This window comes from Temnothorax nylanderi, unplaced genomic scaffold, assembly GCF_030848795.1.
Source record: "Temnothorax nylanderi isolate EJ_2023f unplaced genomic scaffold, tnyl_v1.0 TNYL_tig0637_pilon, whole genome shotgun sequence".
NCBI classification, from domain to species: Eukaryota; Metazoa; Arthropoda; class Insecta; order Hymenoptera; family Formicidae; genus Temnothorax; species Temnothorax nylanderi.
The window spans coordinates 1-25,778 of NW_027249699.1; the positions used below are offsets into that span (position 1 = coordinate 1).

At 36.9% G+C, this 25,778-nt stretch overlaps 1 protein-coding gene across 1 annotated transcript in view; it reads left to right on the forward strand.

The window, feature by feature from the left end:
• The first annotated feature begins 1,262 nt into the window (after positions 1 to 1,262).
• Positions 1,263 to 25,778, forward strand: part of Kon (chondroitin sulfate proteoglycan 4-like protein) — a 40,489-nt gene continuing 15,973 nt past the window's right edge. Inside the window, exons 1-3 of the mRNA XM_071723696.1 lie at positions 1,263 to 1,422; positions 8,502 to 8,733; positions 25,194 to 25,410. Coding sequence (XP_071579797.1) covers positions 1,357 to 1,422; positions 8,502 to 8,733; positions 25,194 to 25,410 — 515 coding nt within the window. The 5' untranslated portion in view covers positions 1,263 to 1,356. The remainder of the gene's footprint in view (positions 1,423 to 8,501; positions 8,734 to 25,193; positions 25,411 to 25,778) is intronic.

Here is a 25,778-nt window from a genome sequence, read left to right on the forward strand (position 1 = left end):
ATCCATTTTCATTCGCTATCCGGTTACTAAACATGTCAATCTAAAGTGACATTTTTCATCTCTGCCCCGCGGTTTAAACATACCAATAAATAAAAAAAAAGCTTTGAACTATCCAAGAGCGCGTTTATTTGGAAATATCGTTCTTTTGTTTCGACACGATGACTATTTTGACATATGTGAACGACAGTTGATGTGAATGCAGGAAAACGATTTCACGCGGAAATAAAACTTTTATTACGTCTATTAATGTCGTGGAAAAAAATTTACCGTCGTGCAGAATAATATATTACACTTATGTTGCGAATGATAATGCATTACGTTAATTTATGCGGAAATGAAATAATTTTCCAAGTGATGCAGATATAATAGATTTCCAACTTGTGGAAATCGTGTAGGTCAGTTAGAAGTTAAGTCCATTTTGTGCATTTTTACTTTTTATCTTGGTGATATAACTTAAAATTACTATAAATTATCATTTAAAACCATACTTAGACTCTAATTAATCCTTCTCTTATTACGTCACGGAAATTGGATATAGTTGAAAAACTAATATTTGTCTTTGGGAATAAATGAATGGAGTTTAGAAGACTGTCGCAAACCTTATAAGATTTGCAAAATCGTACTAGTTTGTTGTTTATCTTCGTAGTCGTCGCAGCTTATTTACTTATTTACCGCTGCTTACGGGGCGTGGTACGATAAATATATGAAATTTCCTGAAGAAAGCCACTTCAGCGCGCAATTCAAAAGTTATCGAAGAAACAGATGAACGAAATAAAACTTCCCCGAGTGACACTTAATTTCTCTTCCTCGGCACCGAAGAAAAATGAGGTCCTGCGCACTGCAATAACGTATTCACCTCGGCTCCTTGTTTCACGTAAAAATGGAACCGTTCGCGATGTTTGACGGTTATATTTTTTTCGTAAATTTATATTTTAATTATTACTACATTAGTCAGTGAAATGCAAAATGCAAATCAACCGACACTACCTACGTCGCTTATGAGAAAACTGTATAATTTCCAGGACCGGGCTGGGATCGTCGAGAAAGAGAACAAGAGAGAGAGAGAGAGAGAGAGAACACATTTACGTTACGTAAATTAAAATGAAGAATTTCGCAACGTTAATAGCGCATTTTCCTATCCCTCTTTTTCCGCCTCTCTTTCCCGCGCTCACCGGCACAAAACTGTCCGCTGTATAATAACGCGTATCATCGGTCTTCCACTTTGTACCTAAACGCATTAAATTTGTTAAACTTGCAGTGTCGTTTTACGGGGCGAGCTACATCCATCTTCCGGTTCAAGAGGCCAAGGGTGCTACTGACATCAGTTTCCGGTTCCGAACTCATCTCGCCGATGCTATGCTGCTATTGGCTGCTGGCAAGACGGATTACTGCCTGATCAAACTCGAAGCCGGCAGATTGAAGGTTCGTTTGCCCCTGGCGCTTTACTTCTATTAATAGGCTTTCTGTTTGGTGCCGGTCGCCTCGTCGTCGTCGTTAACGGGCCGCACGTGCTACGAGATACTCCTGTCAGACTTCCCTCTTCTCTCCCGTCCTTGCGGAGAAATTAGACGCGCCGTGACACGTTGAGAAAAAAGTCGAGTCTCGCGTATATAAGTACGCTAAAATATATTCCCTCGCGAGGCATTAAGAAAAGAGGAGGATTCACCGCGCGCAGATGTAACATTTGCGCGCGTGTCCGCGAACTCTTATTACTTCATGATCTTTCTTATTTCTTGGCGAGAGAGATGGCACGACTCCAATGACATGGCGAAGGGTATTGCATCCAGGAAAAGATTCTAATCATCACGACGTGGCGAATTTTGCGGTCAACGCACGTGATACCGCGCAAATAGAAATCTCAATTTTTAATCCGTGATATTGAGTATTATTCCTGAGCATTTATCTACATTTAATCTTAATTAAGTTTTAATATATCATCTTTCATTTAATATTGCGAACATTCGCACACACATTTGCAAAGAATATCCTTTACAGAAATTTAATATTGTAAGTGCATTAAAAAGAGTGCTTTTAATACTCAAAATAAGTAATTAATTACTAGCCAAATAATCACTTATTAAATTTCTGTAAAGGATAAATTAACATTTAGTCGACATATATGCCTTTATTTTTTCCTTTAACATTTAACTGATACCGCGATCTCTCAGATCGTCGTAGTTACTTGCAAGATAGAAATATTAAGAAAAAAAAAACGTTTACATTAAGAGGAAGTGAGAATGAAGGTAAAAGAACAGGTTCTAGGCTAAAGGGCAAGGAAAATGAAGGGATAGAACAAGGGCGGTGATCTGTGAGATCGCCACATATCAGTTAAGGTTTAATAAAAGAAGGCAGCGACGACGTTAAGCGCGGTTAAGGGTGAGATAAGAGTTAAGAATAGGATAATATATATTTTTATAGCATCGAAATCGATAACGTCACAAAGCAACATTTCTTCGTCCAAAATGACAACCTTATAAAACTGTCTTATAAAACTGTTTCTATATTATTTAAAAATATATACAAAGAAAAATTTTGTATTTTATACTTTTTTAGTGCTTCATTAAATTAATATAAATAATTATTATCGCATATTTTCTTACTGCTCCGTACCCTGATATTCTAGCGCGATATTTTATGTACTAAAACCTTCGTGGAGGATTGCTCTATAGGACAGTGAAAAAACCGCATTTAAATCCGTCCACAGTAGTTTTAGAGAAAATCGTGGACATACATACATACACGCCGAATATAGAACCTCCTTTTTTTGAAGTCGGTTAAAAAAAGTTTTCCATTAAAAATGCTAATTATAAAACTGATAATAATATCGATGTATAAGATAGGATGTGCAAACAACGCTTCTTGTTTTTCTCATGCTGGTGTCGAACCCGAGTCTCACAATATCTCACTCCGATATATAAATACCTTGTACGCGCGTATATGGGTAGAAACCTTACGTATAAAGGACCAGGACGTATGTATAGGCAGAGAAAGAATCCAATAAATTGTTTCGCCACGAGCGAAATACAAGCAAACCAGCCGCCAAATTCAATCGCATGTAGATTTCGATATCGCGGAGTATCGCATTTCGGCCGGTGACAATTGCGCCTCGATCGCGTCGAGTTTAACTCGCTGCCACTACCGTGTCTAACTAGCCGACAAGTCGACGACCGCGGAGGAATGTTTCACGATAAATTCATATCGCGTTTTTACCTCCGCGTTGTCACGAAAGATTTTACAGTTTTTGACAAGCGGTTCAACGGAACGCCCTTGTTATTTCGTTAGAGGATCGACTATACCTTCCTTTTAATGGCTTGATGACATAGCGCACGTCAACATCGACGGCGCGCGGTCGCTCGGCAAACACGTTCGACGACACAACGAGAGCAAAACCGCATAATGTCTTTTCCATCGATGTTTCGCGAAATGAAATTGCGGTGATACCGCGCGAAGGCGGGGTCGGTTCTTTTTTTTTTACGTCCGATTTTATTTGCGCGTCGATACGGCGCGGCGCGACGATATTTCGGCTCTCGAGGCTGGAACGTTGCCCGCGTAGCTCTCGTTTTTTGCGACATCGGTCAAAATTTCACGCGATCGGTCAGAACTGTCCACCGCGAGACGAAGTCACTCGGTCGGGTTTTACGCAATAATGAACCTCTCGCGGTCCACATGATAGAGCGAATCTTTTTTTCGTTCCAGCAAAAAAAAGACGCGCGGAGCAGCACGCAAGAGTTACGCGCAAACGCAGCAACGGTAGTACTCGCTCTCGTTTCCCCGGAGACGAATAGCTCTCGCATTAAAAATTACTCTTGAAGAAATAATTCACTCGTTGAAAAGCGCTGAAAGCGAGTCTCGCGCTGATTTCGCGCGCAATAATTAAACGCACGGTCTACGCAATGCATATGAAATAAACGGAAAAAATTCATTGTCGCGTTCGGTAATCAGAAAAATCATCCGCGACGTTGCGAAGTAAAATGGAAAGAAATCTATTATCCCTTCGACGTGATCCTTCGAGGACGCATCTATACATTTCCGCGTTGCCGGATTATGGCGTGAAAATACGAGTATGTATCGCATTATGACAGAAATTTCAATTTCATATCTCGTTTGTTAGTGTCAGAAATTGAAATTTCGATTGAATATATACGCGGAATACGAGAACTTTCGTGATCGATATCTACGTTATTGCGATGAGCGTCAAGATTGCTAGTGCGGTGGAGATGAACATTGCTGGCCCGTATATGAAACACGTATACGTAATAGAGTGGTACAACGGCGCGCCTATAAACAAGTTTCACGGGCCATAATGAGAAGAAGGCTGACAGCAATAGAGCTCGCAGCAGTAGCCATCCTGTCTCTTGATAATAACCGCTGATGAGAGCCCGCGCTGCTTCTAATTATGTACAAAGAACGTTGAGCTGGAACGAAGTTACAACTTCGCCGCAGATTATTAATTTTCCAACGATTAATATTCTCGTGCGTACTCTCATATTTTACATGACTCATTATCGCTCTCTTCCCCGCCCCCTCGAATGAAACGTGCTTGGCACCCTAACTCTCGCGAGCTAGCAATTGTTAGAAGTACAAGCGCGCGCGCGAGACTGAATATTATTTTGCTGACGAGAGCAATTAGAATAATCGGTTTCCGCTACGGCCGCATATAACGATTATCCTAAAATGTTCGATACACGGTCTTTCGCATTTCAATTACGAGTATCAATCTCGAGCCCATACGTCAGCTACTTAATTTTATAACTTTCTCTTCGTTAAGATTTCTTAATTTTGAGGTAGAACCGTATGGTACCTCTCTCCCAATGTATAGTATTAAAATACTCTCTTTGAGTGTATTAGCTGTGTGGAGGTGGCGGTATCCCGATTGCGCGCATGAATCCCGGCATGAAAACCGCGCGCGAATCTAATTTCGCGAAGGGTTAAGTCCGTGCAGCGTAAAGAAGCTGCTCGCCGTCGAGGCTTAATTAAATTTGTTAAGAAGATCGTTAAGAAGGATGAAGACAGGATAAACGGCTGGGGGCAAAAAGTGCAACGGCAGTTCTGGGGTCTCGTGTGCTTCCTCGACGGAGAAGTCTCGATCGACGCCTCCGGAGAGGCTTAAAAGCCCCTCTATCCGAGGCGATAATCCGATGATTCAGAACTTAATTGCGGCGATATATCGCTACGCGGTATATCGCTTGCTTTCTGGCTGGTGACGTAGTCGAGTCTCCATTCTCGTGCAATATTCAGAATTTAAAAAGCCTTTCCTTTTTTTTTGCGAAGTTCTTAACGAGATTTATTATTTTATTAACTACATATATTTCACATACTTGTAATTAATTATCCTTGATTTAGTTCATTTATGCGGCAGCTTTTGATCTTCTCTCTTTACGATTATATTGCGTATAAACTCTAAAAAATTCCAATTACGAATACAAAAGTTGGGGAATTCTCGTTAAAATAAAATATATTTAATAAGCTGAGAGCGCCGAAAGCGCCGTAATGAGTCTGAGACGTTAAGAATTTGATAGTAGCAAGTTAATATAATGGGCCGTAATGCCTCGTAATTAGAGAAAGAGTCGTATTGTGTCTTTCCTCTTCGTTAAGAGAACCGTAATCCTAGTAATTATGAAACATCGTTACTAACAATGCGCGACATTTTTCCTGACCCAAATAAGTGTCTCCCTCGATGTTATATATTTGCAGTTAAAAAGCAGCGTGGAAACACGCCTATTCTATCTAACTAAACGGAAAGCAAGCATTTTATTTTATCGAGTGCATCTCGAGCGTGAAATGGTCGTTAATCTTGAATCTCTCGGTAATCCGGTGAATCGAATTTTAATTACTCTGGTGTGTCGCGATATTTACTTTTCGACGTATTGCGACGTTTATCGGTAGCTAACGTGAAAGAAAAATTTTCTATGACACATCGCGACGGTGGACGAACCACTAATTGGACGGTCTTGTCCTCCCGGGGTACATTCTTCCACTATTACTTTGCACCATCGCAATCTATAATGTTCGCGGTGAACTCAGATAGCAGTGTATATCACAATGGTTCGGCCGCAACCGTACTGCCGGATAATCCGACGATTTGACCGCGTCGTCCGCGTCGCGGAATGCATCGGTATAGCTTCCGATATTGTTCACTTTCCAATCGTCCATGCATTTCATAACGCGACTATCCTGCGAGCTCTTCGACGACTGTGTGTGTATGTACAAAGGCGCGTTTACATTTTGCAAAGTGTCTCGTCTAACGCGTTTATACATATTAATGAGTCCTGCATAGTCATCCGGCATCGGCGCATCCGACTACCATCGTCGGATGCACCGTGCTCGCAACTCGCGAGAGCCTCGCGCCTCTATTACCGGGTCGATCATGAAACGGTGTACGCCGCTGTGCCAGCTGGAAAGGGTCGCCAGTACGGTGGCTTGAACGCGACGCTGCGCCGCCACTGCGACTTTTTAGTCTCGGACGATCGACTTTTCATTAAGAGGAGAACCTCAGCGGACGTCTCCCTCGGACGATCTCTTACATAGGATCAACGGAGACCGCTCGAAGAATACCGTGGCGACGCCGTACCGGAATGCTATAAGTCTCAGACGTTCGATCCGGGTCACGATTAAAAGCTCTTTATCAGGAGCCTTGCTACTTCACCTCTGACTAAGGCGCATCCGTGTACTATTCGGTAACTCGATAATGCATTACACCGCGTTGAAACATAGAGCGCGTTTAAGCGAAACTGTAGAAAGTATTTCGAAAGGCATTTATCTACAACACAGCCATCCTATATTCTATTTTCTATTCCCGAAAAAAGATTATTCACGCATTAAACGTTTTTATATAGTTCTGTATCTTTCTTTCTTAGATATAAATAAAGTGATGTTTAAGTTTTTAATAGAATATTTATATTATAATAATTAATATTAATAAAATATTAATATGATCACCATAAATTTATAGAAAAATTGAATAAGTTTGTACGTACGTAGCTGCATAATTTTTATCAAATAAATATTTGTGCATTTAAGTTTATGTCATTTTTATGCCTTTCCAGAATATCTTGATTCCTGTATAAATCAAATCCTGTATAAATATCTTAGACAATATTTATCTAGCCATAAGAAAATTTATCATCAAACATGCTACGATCCATAACTATTTGAGCATCTACAATGCCGAGCGACAGTGTAGCAGGCAGCGGTTGATTTAGGTGACTTCCGCGAATCTAAATATGCACGGGGAGTTTGGAATTTATACCCCAGTGGATGTATTGTAAATCCACCACGCGTAACTAGGAATCCCCCGGTGGCGCGATTACAAAGTAGCTGTTGCCGCACGACGCGTTTTAAGGGAATAACGGTACACATCTCTGCCTCGTATGCAGCTCTTACGCGTAAATATAGAATAATTTGACGAAAATGAGACATATCTTATCAGTAACGTCGTTAAACTGCGATCGTCCCGTTTTTCTCATTATATGGAGACGCCGGGAAAATTGGGGACGCCCGCGCCGGAGCGATCGGAGGGATTCGACATTTATTTTCCGCACGAGGCCGAAAGCCGTTTTCACTGTCTGTCTAGCTGTCTGCCTTCTTCATTCTCTCGGTGTGCAAACTCATTGTGCGAGTGCCTCAAGTGCAGACGGAATACACGAAACCTCGAGCTGTCGGATTCCTGTCAGCTCACGCTGTCGGAGAATTTGCGGGGCATGACTGGCGCTAGGAAACCTCGTATGCCGAGAGTTTGGTATACACCTACTTTGGCAATCTAGCTTTTTTTATATATTTATATGTGTCCCTCGAAAATACGAAAAATTGAAGTCTTCGAATTTTTCGCAAATTAACGTAAAGTTGACGAGATAAAAATTAAACGCTCCTGCGCAATCACCTGTTTGCAGTGACAATGCCAATATTAAAAAATATCGTTTTTGTTCCAAAAGCGATTATAGTTTGCATTTGAAAATATGTTTACCGCTTATAGACTTTCATCGGATTTCGACCTAATTTTTTCCGCTCTCGTGCAGCTGCAATATAATTATTTTACGGCGAGTGCGAAACTTTTTGATCACGCTGCGAGACCGCAAAGAAGCCAAGCTCACCTTACAGCGTTATGACGGAGGACGCTTCTAGCGGCTTTTCCGCGCAGCCGTCGTTTACTATGTTCATTAAATCTCCTAAACACGCATCTCTCCTTCTCTCTCTCGCTATTCACCGGTGAAAACTCTTTACGCGTTTCCATAATATTCTTTTTTACGCGCTACACGACGCTAGCTAGCTGACGCGGAAGGGCATAAAGCGCACCGGGTCTACGGCCGGAAACCGAAGCTCTATTCCGAGGAGGAACAACCGGCCTCGAAAAAAAAGACCGAGAAAAAACAAAAAACAAGAATGCACTTGTATCGTCGCGTACGTATAAAACCCATTTGCGGTAGCGGCGCGTTCGCACAATAACTCCGGTAAAAATGAGACTGACTTTTACGAGCGCCCGCTCCTACTGCTTTTTGTCGCAGGTTCACATTAATCTGGGTGCGGGTGAGAACGAGATGGCGAGCGCCCGCGGGTTGACGCTGAACGACCTCAGTTGGCACGAGGTCAATTTGACAAGACGCGAGGCCAACATCAGCTTGCAGATCGACGTGATACACACGACGAGATCCCAACTACCGGGTCGCTTTTTCGAGCTCAACATACACTACGGCGTTTTCATCGGCGGACAGGGCGACTTCAACGAGCTATTTCTAGGTAAGACGAGCAAGGCGAGCAAGGAAAAGGCAGGCGAGCCTTGGTTCATCCGGATAAATTGTCTCGCCACGTGACTGAACTAGATTCGATACACGCCACGCCACGCCGGCAAACACTATATTCGTCGACGTTGCACTCGCGCGCTACGGTCACGACTATTTTCTCTTTTCTTTCGCTTCGTTTTGTTAAAAGGTCGGCAATCCAACCCAACTGCAACTGAGACGATGGAGAGATTAGGTAATCAAGCCTAACAGCCTCGCTTAATAAATAATTAGCGTTGCGTTCGCGCACGTTTGTGTATGTCGCTTTTCGTGATTGTCGTTAGAGATTTTAATGGCAAACTATTTTCAGCAAGTTGCTTCATATCAATATCCACGAAATATTGATAAAATAAAAACACGCAAGTATAAATAAATGTTCAGTGAACGATGAAAAAATATATAAAATTTTTCTGAATGTTTTTTTTAAACTATTGTATGTAAATAAAATTGAGATGAGACGATACAACGGGGAAGCACGATCACTGCACGCAATTTTTTAGTTTTATCTTTCGTTTATTGAATTAGTTTTTTTAAATTGAATAAAAATTAAACAGAGTTTTCTTTCATCATATACCAGAAAATAAATCCAACAAAATTGCGATAGTGGCGATTCGAATTACAGTAAAAGTTTAATTTTGCAAACGGGTGCACATGAGAGAATATGAAATTAATATGATAATAATTGTTTGTTTGTTTGGCTAAATTAATCTGCTATGTGTGTAAATTAAATTTTATAAAAACGGGGTTAGTATCAAAAACATTAATAATTAGGATATAGTTACATATTCTTTTATTTGATGAAATGAGAATTAACCGAGTTGCTATAAGAATAATAAAATTAATGAAATCAAGAAGTTTTCAACGAGTGAACGTCAATTAAGTCAAATAAAACTCTTATACAGATAGATTTTCACTCCAATATCTCAAAACAGCATTAATCAAATATTAAATATTTTACATAGAGTGTAAATAATTATTAATATGTAATATTTCAATAACGTATCTGTATGGGGATTAATTAGAATCAATAATTTCAATATGAAAATATCAAAATTATAATATTTTTCGAATTATAAGCGATCAAAATTGGTATTATGAAGTTTACACATGCTTAGGCCTTACGTATACCGGTCTCTTTTCTATTATTAATTTTTACATATCGAATAATATCGATTTCGTATTACTGATTTTATCTTTTGATTTCTTATGCACAGATATATTTCACTCTATTTTAAGCAATATAAAGTCTATCAAATATCAAAACTTCAATAAATATAGATGGATAATAAATAGGGGAGACCGGGGCTATCTGTCTACGGGGGCTATGTGTCCACTGCTATCTCAAGTTTTAAGAGACATATGTCTCTACCATTGTAACAAGTAGTTGAAAAATGCCCTACGTAAGAGATTTAAATGTTGTTTGTTTTTTTGCGATGCCTCTCGCAGACGCTATATACGTTAAAAGAAAAGCGAAAACAATTATTCACATTTTTCGACGGTCGAAAAATTTGCTGTGCGACAGTAGTTTAACTTAAATTAAAGTAAGCAATTCATAATATTATCAATTAATATATAGTTATCAGGTGTGAGAAGCGTCAAATCTTAATTTCGCATAATCTAAAATTGGCAACATGTTAAAGACTGAAAAACGTGGTCGGGGCTATCTGTCCTATTTTTGATGGGGCAATGTGTCCACACTTCAATGACGGATTGTTCTTTTATTAATAGATAATGCTGCGTAACTAAAAAAGAAAGACTTTCTTTAAGACGGATAAGGTAGACATATCCATTATACTTAGAGCGATTAAAAGAATAAAAATCGAGCGAGAATCTTTTCGTAAAAACACTCTCACTCGCTAATGTAAAAAAGTGACCTACGAGCAGTTACTTGATCCTGCGATTCAAGAATCGTCACTAAATTTTTATTTTAAAAATACACGTCAAGTTAAATACACGAGTTTGTCTTAAATTATTGAGTATTTTCTATTTCAAACGCTGCCGAGGATAAAGTAAAGGCCCCAAATACAAAAAAAGATTAAAGAATTGAGGGGACAAAAGAAACTCATCACATTGATTTTGCAACGAACTCAAAATCAGTTTGATGCCATCAGTATATAAAGAAAAGTCAGCTCTACGCAGGAATTCTGTTAAAAAATCTACACAAAGTGTCTACTACTGCTCTGACTCCAACGACTAGGCAGTTTTTTCAATATTATATATTAATAATAAATAATATTATAAATGAGTATAAATATTAATATAAATAATGTGTTTTTTATTATGTGGACAGATAGCCCCTCAAATGTAGACAGATAGCTCCGCATATGGGGCTATCTGTCTACGCTTGACTTGCCCACTTAAAAAATTCGCCTCTTTAAAATGTTAAAAGATTAACGATTTTAATTGGTTTTTTTAATAGCAAGGTTGAAGGGTTATACCATTAAAATTTTAGCCAAATATCTTTATTAGTTTTTTAGTAAACTTGAAAAAAGCGTTAAGTGTGGACACATAGCCCCAGTCTCCCCTATAGACTCGCGCCACGGTCACGATAATTTTTTCTTTTCTTTCGCTTCGTTTCGTTAAACGGTCGGCAATCCAACCCAATTGCAACTGAGACGGTGGAGAGATTAGGATAAAATTAGGATAAAATTATTAGTAAGTCTTTTTGTTAAACAGCTAGATTAGTTAAAACATATGCTGTAATCGTAAAAAAATTATTCTTATTTTTCTTGCATCCATTTGTGCATACTGAAAAAAATCTATTGCTTTTTTTCGAAGCAATACATATAATATTTAATCCCGAAAACAGGTATACAGAGAGACCGAACGTAGAATTCAAATTCTAATAAAAGTATATTTGGGAATGAGAAAGAAAGAAAATAAAATAAAATAACAAGCTAGATGCTAATAATTTTTCCACTTTCTATAAAGACTCTTTTTAGAAGAGGATTAATTTTTATTTTATATAAATACATATAATATACATAGGGGAGACCGGGGCTAAGCCGACATATTATAAATAACTTGTTGTCTCCGATCTTCATTGTCCATGAACACCATGAAGGAACTTAAATAAACGCTTTATTCTAAAAATGTCAACCTTTTATTTGATACAGTTTTACTTTATTGCTTTCTCTTTTTTTATAATTCACTATTTATCTAAGGCATCTAAGCAACGAATTTCAAAATTTTATAATTATATAATTATAATCTTTATATAATTATAATATAGTTGATGCTTTCTCACGAATAGCATTATTAATGCATAATAATTTCATAATGCTTTTCGTGTTTCCTGAAAATTTTATTTGAAGTAGAGCACACTTGACAAAAAAGCATAATGGCAAAAAAGCATAATGGATTTATGATTTACTGATTCACCAAGCTTATGCTACTTATAAAATATTTTCTATCTTTTTTTGTTTATGCTTGCGAAATTGATTAGATTATATATTTTCAGTAATTGAAGTTATATATATATTGCAACTAGCTTTTTATTACGTAATAAGGTTATAAAATGTCTGAAGTGATATAATAAGTTCTACAAGGTTTTTTGTACGTTCGAGTACATTTTCATATGCAGAATAAATCGATGGATGATCATTTTTCAGGATTAAATAATTAAGATTAATTTGTCATAGTGCCCATCCATTTTAAGGAGGCTCTTACCCGGCTGCTCTAATCAATGTAGCAACCGAAAAATTATCATTAATAATTGGTTATAAAATTATCGGAAAATTAAATAAAAAAATAAATAATGATTTTTACATAGTGTAAGAGTAAGTTATATGTATGTTCTATTAGTGTAAATATTAAAATTTATACAATAAGTCAGTTGACTACGTCAGTGCTAAAGAGCAGAATAATAACATGCGCGTGTTACAACGTCGTCTGCAGCAGTCTTTAGCTAAGTGAGGTGTAGCCGTGTAGCGTTGTAGCGATTGATGCGATGAAGAGATGGAGCCAAAAGAAAGATATAACGTGAGAATGCTGAGAGGGAAAATGAAAGGAAAATTCTCGAAAATAAAGGTTGTCAATGCGCGAGAGAATAATTATGCCGCTACCATACAGCGCAGAGAAAAGACATGTGCAAGTGAGGTTAGAAAGAATAATTAACATTGTTTACTTTTTGATTTTCAAGGTTTGATTGGCAAATAATTGAAACTTATTGTTTATATAGATGTTTAAAAAACGCATTTTACTTATTTACGTGTAATACAACATTTGAAACTTCGCGCGATTTTGACACTCGGAAGATCATTCGCCTAACCTGTCGTACGTCATATTAAAACTACAATATCTTTTATAACTCATCGTCAACACCAAGTTTTCTTCTTATCATTATAAAGATTATTATTTTAACTACAATTCCTTAGTTTTTTGTTTACCTGGCTCGCAAACTTGCCAAGAAAATACATCACTTCCGGTAAAAATTTTAGTGTTTACCATATGCCCTGTGTTAAAAATGCGAATTTCAATACTGATATTTTTAAAATTTTTATCGTCAACCTATGCTAAAGTTTTGGGCATCGGTTCGTTGTGGTTCACTTTACAACATAATTTAATTTCATAAAGATCTGTCGTTTTATGATCGAGGTAAGAGCCTCCTTAAGGCAGTGGATCTGTGAAATGTTATACTTATCCGTAGCATTTTGTTACAATTCCAATTTTCACAAAACCATTACCTCAAATAAAAATTGAAAAAATTACACAGCCACACAAAAAAAAATTATTTTCTGGCTTGGGGGTCAGACCATGTTTATTATATGTTTTTGGGGTCGCTGAAACAGAATCCGAAGTCCATTTTACCCACCATCACGTCAGGTTTTTGACATAACCTTATACCTAATATATTGAACCTCACAGGGCACCTCCACGCGGTGACGGCGGGCAACGGAGCAATTCCGTTATCCGGCTGAGTCCCTGGATTACGGCATTGATGCCGTCATGGCAGGCACAGGTGGAAAACGTTTAACGAGACAGGGATTCGGATACCCAGAATCGGCGGCTGGTCAGGGTGAGAATGCGGGCCCGCAGGCGTCGTCATCATGCGACCGCAGCTCTACATTGGTTGGTGACTTGGCCAATGTAGAGTTGAATACTACAAGAAAAAAGGGCGATGTCGTCTCGCAATCACATAACTGTGATTCAGGTTCAATATATTAGGTATAAGGTTATGTCAAAAACCTGACGTGATGGGGTAAAATGGACTTCGGATTCGGTTTCAGCGACCCTAAAAACATATAATAAACATGGTCTGACCCCCAGGCCAGAAAATAATTTTTTTTTTGTATGGCTGTGTTATTTACTCACAGATACGATGCGGCAGCAGCAGCAGAGTAGGTACGCTACGTTGCAAATTATGTTGAACTGTAAAATACAAACAATATACTTCAATTATAGCAGTAGCCAAAATAATTAATATTTAAAAAACAATTATTGCGCACATAAATAATTATATAAATATAAATAATTAATTTTGCAAATAATGAAATACACGTATATTATTACTAGCTTGATATACCCGTATTGTTTATATATATATATAACGCAGTATGCGAAGGATTCTATAATTCATCCCCGAATGTAGATTTGCCCCTTTAACGATTGATTAGGGCAAAATCTTAAATTATGTTTTTAAGCATTTGTGTGGGTAACCTTTGCAAGCAAAAAGTCGATATCTCATCGGGCCTAAAGGGAAGTTTACACACGCAATGATTAGTGGCGCCAATCGACTAACGCCAGTAAAAATGCAAGTATAAACACTTGATACAAACTGGCGCTATAGTAATGTGGCGTTTACTGGCGGTTATTGGCCAAAGCATATAACCTTAAAATTTGAAGTTATATGCTTGCTGTCATTTACTGTGTGTTTAATAAATGTTAAATATTTTCCATATTATACGCCAATCACTGTGTAAATACTTGTGAGTTTGCCAGTCGGTTTCTGGCGCCAATGAATGCCAGTCAGTTGTAAACTCCCCTTAAGAGATATTGAGAAATTCGTGAAAACACATTTTATCCATTTTCACCCCGTTAGGTCGAATTTCTAAAAATCCCTTCTTAGTGGGTGCTTACGTAATGGAAGGAATATACTCCGCGATTTTCATGTTTCTAGGCTTAGGGGTTTAAGCTGGGCGTTGATGAGTCAATCGGGACATTTGTTTATATATATATAATAAATTATTATATAAAAATGAATTATTTACCCCATAGTTGCTCCGCCATCACCATCTGCCTTCCAGGCCTTTTCCTCCTCCTCCTTTCAGATTCTTCCGTTCTTCTTTGTTTTTTATGGCACTCGCGAAAACATAAGTTAAATAGGATCTTGTGCGCACTAAGAATCAGAAATCAATCGTGTGGCTCGACACGGTACTCGAGATGTGCGGATTGATAATCGCTAGGTATTCATGAAAATCAATTGCGTTCAACTCTTTTTGTTGCGTTTCGACAAATAATACGATATACGGTGCGATTCACGATGTTGCTTGCTCGCTCGAAGAATAGCAAAATCATCTCGTGTATACAACAGCTAAACATCGCATAAAATGAGCTCCCAGGTCCATGCCTCGCCAATTCATCGCCTTTACGAAATATTTAATGCTGAATATTCAACTTTTGGCTTTTAAATCGATTGTTAACACTTTTACAGCTAGCAATTCTAGCGCGCGACTTAAAACTGAGAGCCGCGTGCAAATGTGTTTTATTTTTGGATCAAAACTATTTTTGATTCCGTTCAAACGCTCATTTTGATGAACTTGAAATCAATTTATTGTTAGATATAGCTGCAGCAATCATAAATATGAGTTATAAAACTCGTGCCTTTCTATAAATATATAAAATAAAATCACGGCGTCAATGACTGCAGCGAATGTATTAAGAAACGTTTATAATCATAGCTTTTAATTACGTTTGAATATAACTCGGATTTTTTAATCACTGTGATAAATAGATAGCGCGAAATATCTGCTACGATGAATAGTCGACACCTCGATATTCTTACAAATCGTTAATTGTAGGTGTTAACCAATCTCTAATAATGAAATGTGCGTAGGATCGGTAGGATATAATCATGCGAGGGAAAGTAATGCAACAGCACACGAAGCTGTTCGCATCGTTGTCTGCCGGTTCGACTTTCGTCGCGCGAATGTTAAGCGCGACGACCTCGCGTAAACGAACACTGCACCGTGTCATCGCAAGAAACGAACAACTGTACCGTTACAAAATATGTTTATTACGTTATGAAATAATTTCTTTTCAAGTTAATTATTATTGAACAGTGTATGTGTACATATCGCGGTTCTTCATTATTCACGTCATTCAATTCGGCGTGTCACGTATTACTCTACGGTCGCGATTTGAAAATAGTGAGCTTTACATTTAAGTATATACAAAATATAAAAATACATTTAAATCAATAAAAGTTGAAAGTAGATGTATTTCTATCCTGCCATTTAACAAAATTTAAAGGAATGATCACCATTTGAAAATATCCCGATAACGATCGATTTATAATTCTTCTTTCCTTCATTCTTTCCTATCGCGCTTCAATTCCTTCTCGATACATTAACGAATTCTCTATCGCGGGAGTTAATTCGATAGCCGCTTATTGTGTAAGGAATAATCGCATGCTTTTAAAACTTTTTCGAGACATTATGTGTTGATACACGGAGCGACTTGTCCTGCTCGCTCGAGCGTTGCAGCGTGAATGATAACGCGGCAACCTTGCGCTACTCACACACAGCGCGCTGTTTGCAAATACGATGGTTGTGTTAGCCGACTTGCCCAACGATAATATTATATAGGGGAGACCGGGGCACCATGAGCCACAAAAATTCAAACTCTGAAAAGTATTTTTAAATATAAGATTTTTTGTCTCATTTTTTTATAATTAAAGCACTATGTATATTTTAAAATTTATTTAGCGTATTTGGCAAATATTGATTAGTTTTTGAGAAAAAAATTAACACATTTTTTGAGAAATACGGGGCACCATGGGTTTGTCACTGGGGCACTATGAATCACACACAAAAACTAGGTTTATTAATTCAAGAAATAACGCAAAGTTACAAAAGATGAAAGGAAATTTTATTTTATACGTTTTCTTATGACACTGTTCAGGATTAGGCAGGACAAACAAGATATCAGAACCCACTACTGAAATATCATTTTTTAAAGAGAAAAACTAACTTCTGACATGTTTTCTTCAATCAAAAATAACATCTATCATCAACCTTGGTTGCGTGTGTGATCCATGGTGCCGCAGCATTGGGTGTCCCATGGTGCCCCGAATGCATCTAATATAGAAAACGGTGAAACGGTGAAACGTAGTAAAAAAATAAATAATAGGGTAACTCCGGTATTTACGCCGCAGATGTCAGAAAAAATAGAAGGAATGAAGGTACTTGCTCGCCATTATTCTGTTATGTGCCTTTATGCCATATTAGTATTGTGTTGTAATTTCAGTTCTTTACTGTTAATATTAGCGAAACTGTCGTGAGTTGAATCGATTTCTTACCGTAGTAAGAAGCGCGATCTTGTGTTACGACCTACGTAAAATGATTACTGTAAGGAATGTAAAAGGTTTAATGGTTATTTCATGATACATAAGTGTAGAGGGATAGTAAATGATGGAATACAGCAAAATACAAATGCATAGCTCTTGTATTTTTTGTTGAACTTAATATCTTGTATATCCCTCCTGTTTAGGATATACGGCAAGTTAACATGCGGGATATATGCCATAGTACAGACACTTTGTAAAACTCGAAATCTCCTATGTGTTCTTTTTCCTTCTTTTTTTGGATCGTATACAATAATCTTTAATGCATCTATCGCTCTTCTATTTTATTTTTAAAATTTTTCAGTTTTATAATTTGTGTATTATTCTTACATCTTAATAAACTTCTTACACACATTTTATAACTTATTATGACATTTTATTGCCTTATTTATAAACATTATTCGTAATTTTTTATAAGGCGTATATTTCACCCATGATTGTCATATAACATATAATCCACCCCTCTGGGATGTATGGCAAAAATGCAAGAGTTTCTGAAACTTTTTATTTTTTTATTAAATACCAAGAATGAATATTTTATATTTCTATTTTTTTTATAGTAGTAGACAGTATAAAGTTTTTATTGGTATAATTCATTTGCCTTAAACATAGTAAATAATACTCGAAATTAAGTTTCCCTTAGCTGCGGCGTATATACCGGAGTTGCTCTACATAATTATCTGTAGTGTGGTAAAATGACAAAAGATGCTAGAAAGTTACACCTAATTTTTAGTACGTGTACACAGTAAAAAATAAAACGTAATTTTAACATTTTTTACATGTCCCAGAAAGTCCACTCTAAATTTTAAATTAAAATGACTCATTCATCGTGTGTTACTTGTTGATAAATTAGAAATGTTAATTAATTGACACTATACTCATAAACATTCTGGATTACCCTAAACAGTCAATGACCCATGGTACCCCGTGGCTCATAATGCCCCGGTCTTTCCTATCTGTAAATATCTTATTCCTTATATTTCAAGCTATAATTTCGACGATTTATTATTGCGCGTTATCTTCCGCGTAATCTTTTGTGCATTTAAAGAATAAATTTTACCTTTGCTTTAATTGAAAGTATTCGCGTAAGTCACTTTTTCAATTCAAATTTTTACATCCCAAGAGAAGTAAAATTGCGTGATTTTAATCATTTAGGAATCATGATTTTAATAAATGAAGAAAATTAAATCGCGGCTCAAACTCATTTTGTACCTTAATTTATTATTAAAAGCACACAATTTTCTCGTGACATAAAAATTTATAGGAAATAATAATAATCAATTAATTTGTCTATATTCCTATTATAAAATAAAAATAAACTTTATTTGTTAAATTTATATATGTATATAGTATTAAATTTAATAATTTGTTTTAGTTGGAGTAATCATAATTATTAAAATTTTCATTAAAAAGCATTAAATAATCATGCAATAATTAAAATTAATAATTAGTAATCAATTTGTGTGTAAGTATCAGTTGATTGCTATATTTATTAATGTACGTAATTTACATTAGAAATTGTATAACAAATCAAAAGATAAAATCAGGTAAACAGTAAAAATTAATCTCATCTGCGCTGTAAACATTAATAGGTAGCAAGTAAACATTAATAATAGCAAGAACGTGTAAACTAATATTTTATTAAAACTTTCAATTATAATTAATTTCTAGAATACATTATTAAAATATTACGCGTTATATAATAATTGTATAGTTATCTCTTTTTCTTGTTATAGTTCTTGTTATAATTTAATAAGCTTAGTAATTTAATAAGCATTGATATAAAAAGAATGAAGAGACAATTATCGATAGTATGCCTTGTATGTATAAAATATACGAAATAAACAACGTTTGCAATTTAATAATTCAGAGCACGAATTCCGTGCATTATTCATATAATATTATTAATTTTTGTTTCATGATTAATTTATTAAATTAACAGAAACGATATGTAATTATTAAAACCTGGGGTATGATATCGTATATTGTGCAAATATTTACGTATATATTGTGTAAAGCAAAATATTTAAAACACACTCATACATAGGTGAAAATGATGCATATTGTGTTACGAGATAAGTTTAACGTGATCATGAAATCTTGATGAATTATCTCTCGGAATCGTATTATACTCAAGTCCACTTGCGGGCAACGAAATTACAACGAGAACTATGTCAACCTACATAAAACGACGACATTGTCGAGATGATGTTGTTTCGGCAGCTATGGTTTCCGTAATGACAATTCCACGAGATAAAATAAAGGCACAGTGGAAATGGAAAAAAAATTGAACGTCGTTTTTTATAGAACTTTGTCGTAGCTTTTAAGAATTAAAAGTTTTGGAGCATAAAAGTCAAGAGAGAAAAATCTGATACGTTAAAAATTATGTTTTAAAAGTGAAATGTTTTAAAAATAACAATAATAAAATGTCTAAAAATCCGGAAATAATTCAATTTCTATTTTAGCATTTATTTTATATTTTAAATCTGCGGCATTCCTGATATACTATGTGATCGTATTATATTTAAAAGAAATTTTTAACATCTCTTAGATGGTCATTTTTAAGACAGGAAAGCTTTATATATATATATATATATGTATATGTATATATATATATATATATATATATATATATATATATTTCATATATTTTTTCTAAAAATATTAAAAAACTTTTCTTGCGAACTTTTCCTCCGAAATGAAAGTTATTGGTGATCTCTTCAGTGCAATCATATTAATGGAAATTTAATTAACTTGGAAAATGTGAAATTCGAGGTAAAATATTATTAATACATAGATAGAGGAATAAATTCTGTTATACAGGACTAACTATAAATCAGTATTAATTGAAAAACTACGTTGAATACATTTGAATTATAAGAAAATTAAGAATAATTTTAACCCTTCATCAGAGGCTTTTAAGTCCACCCTATGTTATTTTTATGTTCTAGGCTTTCAAAAAAATCCAAAAAAATTATGAGTTACTCAACATTTCTACTACAATATCCAACAGGTTTTAAAGCCAAATATTAAACCCAATTGTTTATACAAAGTGAAATTTGAAATGGGGAAAAATGGAAATTTGTTTAAAAATTTATAACTTTGCAACGAATGAATGTTAACAAAAATGTTTGCAGGGTTTTGGTACTTTAGACTATGACTATTCAAAAGAATGTAATCTTATTTAGGTCGACTCCAAAAATTATAATTTTGTTTTAACAAATAAAAATAATGAAATTTTAGAGGGCTTTATTCGTAAATTAAATACAGAGAAAAATAAAGTTTAATTTAACTCTTAGTTTAGTTTAGTTTAGCTCCAAAACTTTTAGTTTAGTTAAGTTTAAGTTTAACTTTCTTTCACTTCGAAATAAATTTTTATTGTAAAAAATTGTTAGTTATATAACATGTATATTATTACAAATATAAAAGAAAATTATAAATAAAAAGTAAAAAAGTATTATATTGTTAGGCGTTTCTCTTCGCCATTTTATAAATATTGCTCTACTAATAATAGAAGTGCTTTAATTAGCAAAAATTATTAGAAATATAGTGAAAAAACGAAAAAACATTTACTTACGCTGGTAAACACTAACGTCATCAGCTTTCTGGGTCGTTTAGGACACAAACTTCATTTTGTTGTTGTTTGAACACGTATTGACGGAAACCGGCGTCACCGCGGCGGCGAAACCCGTCTGTCAACTTTTTTTAGGGTGGGGGGGATAACAAATATCGCATCCTTCTCTCCACGAAGAAATGCAAGAAAGAAATTTTGCTTGGGTATTTAAAGCCCCAGATTGCTGACAGAGGGTTAATAATGATTACTTCCTCGATTTATATAAAATTAGATTTATTTAAATCAGTCATTGAAAATGTGTTGTGCACCTTCTGGATGATCATTCCGGATAATAGGTTCTACTAGTGCGAATCAATTGTTTATCATCGTGACATCGTGCTGAATCGTGACAACGAGTGAAAACAGATGATTACAACGGCGCAGTAGTCGATATTATTATATCGAAAGTATGACATACGCGCTGTCTCGTGTTTCCGCAATGGCAGAGGGCTTAAATAATGGTGCACCGGGAGCACGCGTTGCACAAAATCGCACGGACCGGGGGAGGGGGGGGGGATGTAATTCAAACATTTGCTTTTGTTTTCGTTGTGTGAAACGGCAACATGGAACGAGACTCGTCTCGTGCATTAGAAACGGTCGTAATTACTGTTCGATGTACTGCTCGAGCAACACTTCATCAATGCCAGTGTAACTTCGCTCAATCGTAAAATGCATTCGTGAAGTCGATCGCATTTATAATCTCGTTGTCGATCCTAATTTCATTACCGTACTCGCGATTCTATTTGCGCCACGAATAAATTGGAAGTCGCGATACGTCTCCCGTGAGAAACGGCGATTGGAAAATTCTCCTTCCACCAGTTCCATCTCTCGGTGGTCTACAACGCTCCGGTGTATTACGCCTTTGCGGCGAAATTCCGGATTATACGTTCTTCTGCCTGACAGTACACCACCACCGCCACCGGTCATAGAACACTACGAGTTGGACGACCAAGAAAAGGCGGGGATATCCCTTCTATTCCCAATGTGTCGCAAAATGTGCGGAAAGCTTTATAAGAAAAAGAATCGTACTATTATTTCTCGAGTATTTCCGAAAAACACGGAGATGCGTATACCAAAACATAGTACTACGCGATTAAGAGATATATATATATATATATATCAGTAAAAGTAAATTAGAAACTAAAACTAAAAAGCCAGTTATTTTCACTCATGTATTTTTCAGGGAAATATGAAAATGTAAAAATGCGAGATGAAAAATTTTTAAAAATTCGCAAAAGGGAAAATAAGAATTCAAGGGGTCAGTGGGGTAATTTGCATTTATAACGTGCAATAATAATTTCCGCGTCGTGCTTATGATTTCCTGTCTAATATAACTTATTGTTAGAGTAACCTGGCTTCTCTTATGCTCGAGCAGTTGCACTCTTCGCCCTCCATACATGCCACAAGCAGCTTGATAACGACCAGGCTCTTTAATGCACGCCCCGCGCATCAGCCGCAGCGACCGGTTATCATTTCTTCGTAGTAAAACAAAAAAAAATCAACTAGGTCATTCCGTTCGAATTGACGCGAACGAAATTGAATATGATCAGCACAAACAGCATATCGCTCGCTCTCTCTCTATCTCTCTCTCTCCCTTTCTTTCTCTCTGTGTGACGCGCCCCCATCGTTATCCTGTCGGCCGTCACGCATAATACTCAGCGACCAGCTCAAAATTCAATTTACATATTCATGACAATTCATTTGTACACCATGGCACGGTATGACCCTCCCCTTGGAGAAGGTCTTATTAATTCCCTGGCATGTGCCTCGCTAAATTCTCGAGTCAAGGTATAAAGAAGAAGAGGAATAAAGAAACCAACCCCATTTGAAGGAGGGTGCGAAATCTATTTTCGATACGGATTCGTATAAAGTTCTATACAGCGTGTCCGTAAAATAGCGTCAACTGGTCGTGTAATTACAAAATTCTCGAGGGAATTTGCAATCGATCTCTCCACAGACGATTTAAGATCTTCTCTCTTTGCTCTTCAACTTTCAGTTTTAGTTTTCGACGTACCGATGATTAAACATCAAAATAATTTCTATTGAAGTGAAATCCACTCCGTATTAAATAGAAAAATAACATTTCTAATTGCTCCATATTAATAGAAATGAAATCCACTCCATATTAATAGAAAAGTAACATTTCTAATTGCTTAATTATACTTATGAAGTTTAATTTATATTCTTAACTTTTTCAATGTGAACACCAAATACAAATTGTGAAGTAAACTTTCATTTATGGCACACTGTATATACTATAGCACATATACGTATATGTGTATCATATTATATCTATATAGGTAGCATACACACGCGCGTACACACATGAAAGCATACAATGCGAGCGTATATCTATATAGTCGATTGCAAGATTCTCTGCGTGGATTTCGCTTATCGACTGCTATTTCCTCGGTTCCGTAGAAATATAGAGGATATTCTCACCACACGACGTATATTTGATAACCATAAGAAATCGATATAAAAAATATTTATTCCAATGTGTCAATATCATAATCCTAATATCTATGCGAGAAGTTCTTTCGGTCGCAAAAATTATTGATTTTTATTAGCGTTCTATTTCTTTATAATGCCTTTTAAGACAGTCACTTCTTCACGAAATATTTATTTTTCCTTGATTAAAATAATTTCTCCACCTGCTCTTTTTTATATAATTTACGAAGTCGTTTTGTGTAAATTTCATAATTTTATAATATAAATCTATAATTCTTCAGATCTTTATTAGATTATGTTTGAAGAATCTCGGGAAATTAAAAGAAAAGAAATTCAAGAGAAAATGAGAGAGAGAGAGAGAGAGAGAGAGAGAGAGAGAGAGAGAGAGAGAGAGAGAGAGAGAGAGAGAGAGAGAGAGAGAGAGAGAGAGAGAGAGAGAGCTGGGAAAAGCAATGCTCGTTGAAATCATTGCTGTCAATTCGTAAGACCGCTGAAATATTATTGCCGTTACCCATGCAAATCTATCTTCCGAAAATCGTTATTTGCCCCCGACATATGGCAACAACCACGCCGGGCGAATTCATCGGTGTTTAGAAACGCGTAAACCGCGTACAGCCGCTGTCCTGCGGCGGGATTTGGTCGTGCGCCAAAACCTCTTACAATCAATAAAATTTTGCATTATGTAAAAAAGGCCGAAGGCTGACGACGTTGTTGCGAGGCGACGAACGGGCCGGGCGGTACGCCGCAACGACGTCGTAAGGCAGAGGGGCCGGCTGGTTTAGCGTAGTCGCCGCCGGGCGCCGGTATTCCGTCGACCGTCGCAAATTGTATTCGCGATTCCGCGGCGTGCCAATAAACGCCCATTTCTCGGACCGCTTATATACACATATCCCGTCGGTTTCCGTCGTGCCCAGGGGGTGGTAGTGCCCGCGTCTCAGCATCCATTGACACGCGGCAACTCGAAGGTAATCCGCCAACAACCCGCCGAGAGAGAGAGAGAGATGCGCTTGTCACACACGAAGACAATTAACTTCGCGTCGTAACAAGCCCGCCCGCGGCGCGAAACCGCCAGTTTCGCCGAATCCGTTGCATCTGTCGCAAATATCAAGTACATCACGCTTATATTATATACGTATATAAATTATTCGCTTCCCCGCGTGACAAAACGTTGTGTCGCAGGAAGTTTCGAATACTCGGCGAAATTGGATTTCACAAGGGGAACACTTCGACTGTTGTAATTAAGTGAAATCGGGCACGAAAATCAAGCGGGCATTGTATCAGTCAACCGTTCGTTTTCAACAAAAGAATTATTAAAACGAAAACATTTTTTAAACAAGAAGAATGTTTGCGTATCGACTGGCGTTTGTGTTCTCTGGCGCAATGCGATTAATAGCAAATGCGCAACGATTCATCTTCTAATTAGTTTTTCTTCCATTCACTAATGATGCACCATCCACCAATCAGAGAAAATAAAAAGTAATAACGTTTGCCGCTGCTGCTAAAAGCTCTCATTCGTCTGGAATCGCAATCGTTCCGCGGTTATATTTCTACGTAGCGTATTACGTATGATTCAAACGCGAATCAATAACGACCTCATTAATGCAATGTTTAATGGACACCACCTGCAAAACTGTACGCGTGTTTTACAAATTTGTTCCAAATGCGAGTGAATGCATTGAAAGTGTACTACGTCGTCATTACGTAATAATCCCTTTGCAAAAGGTTTTTCCCGTCGATATTACGCGCCGAGACTAATTTGCGAGGATAACACCTTCGTCCGTCTGATTCGCAGGTCACACGGATTATCTGAGGGGATGCATGGCCGACATAATTTACAACGGTGCCAAAGTTATAGAGTACGCCAGGTCGAGGAAGGGCCAGTCGGAGGCAACGGCCGTAACGTGGGGCTGCTCGCCGGAATTCGACGCCACGAGGAGCACGGAAGTCAGCTTTGTCGAGGACGGCGCCTTCGTCGCCATTCCGCGCCCCATTCCGCGCTCCGGCTCGAGGTATATATGCCAAAAGTACCGCTTTCCGTTGTAATGTATACCACCTCCATTTATCATCGTCGCACCTACGGGACCGTAGAAAACGTAATTAAACTGTCGCGACGCAGCCGTATCACCTACATCCTGCATCATCGATAATGGTTATATCGATGCGGAGAAAAGGACGCAGCGCTGTATCAGCGCTAAGCTATTGTACCAGCGTTATTTACATAATTATCTTAATCCACTTAATTATCTTGGTCGTTATTTATACGCAGCTTTATATTTTACTCGACAATGATGTATCTTTAAAGAAATTTCAGAGATATTGTAAAATTCACACTTGCATAAATTCGATCGAGTTTCTTTATCTTTTTTTTTCTTTTTGG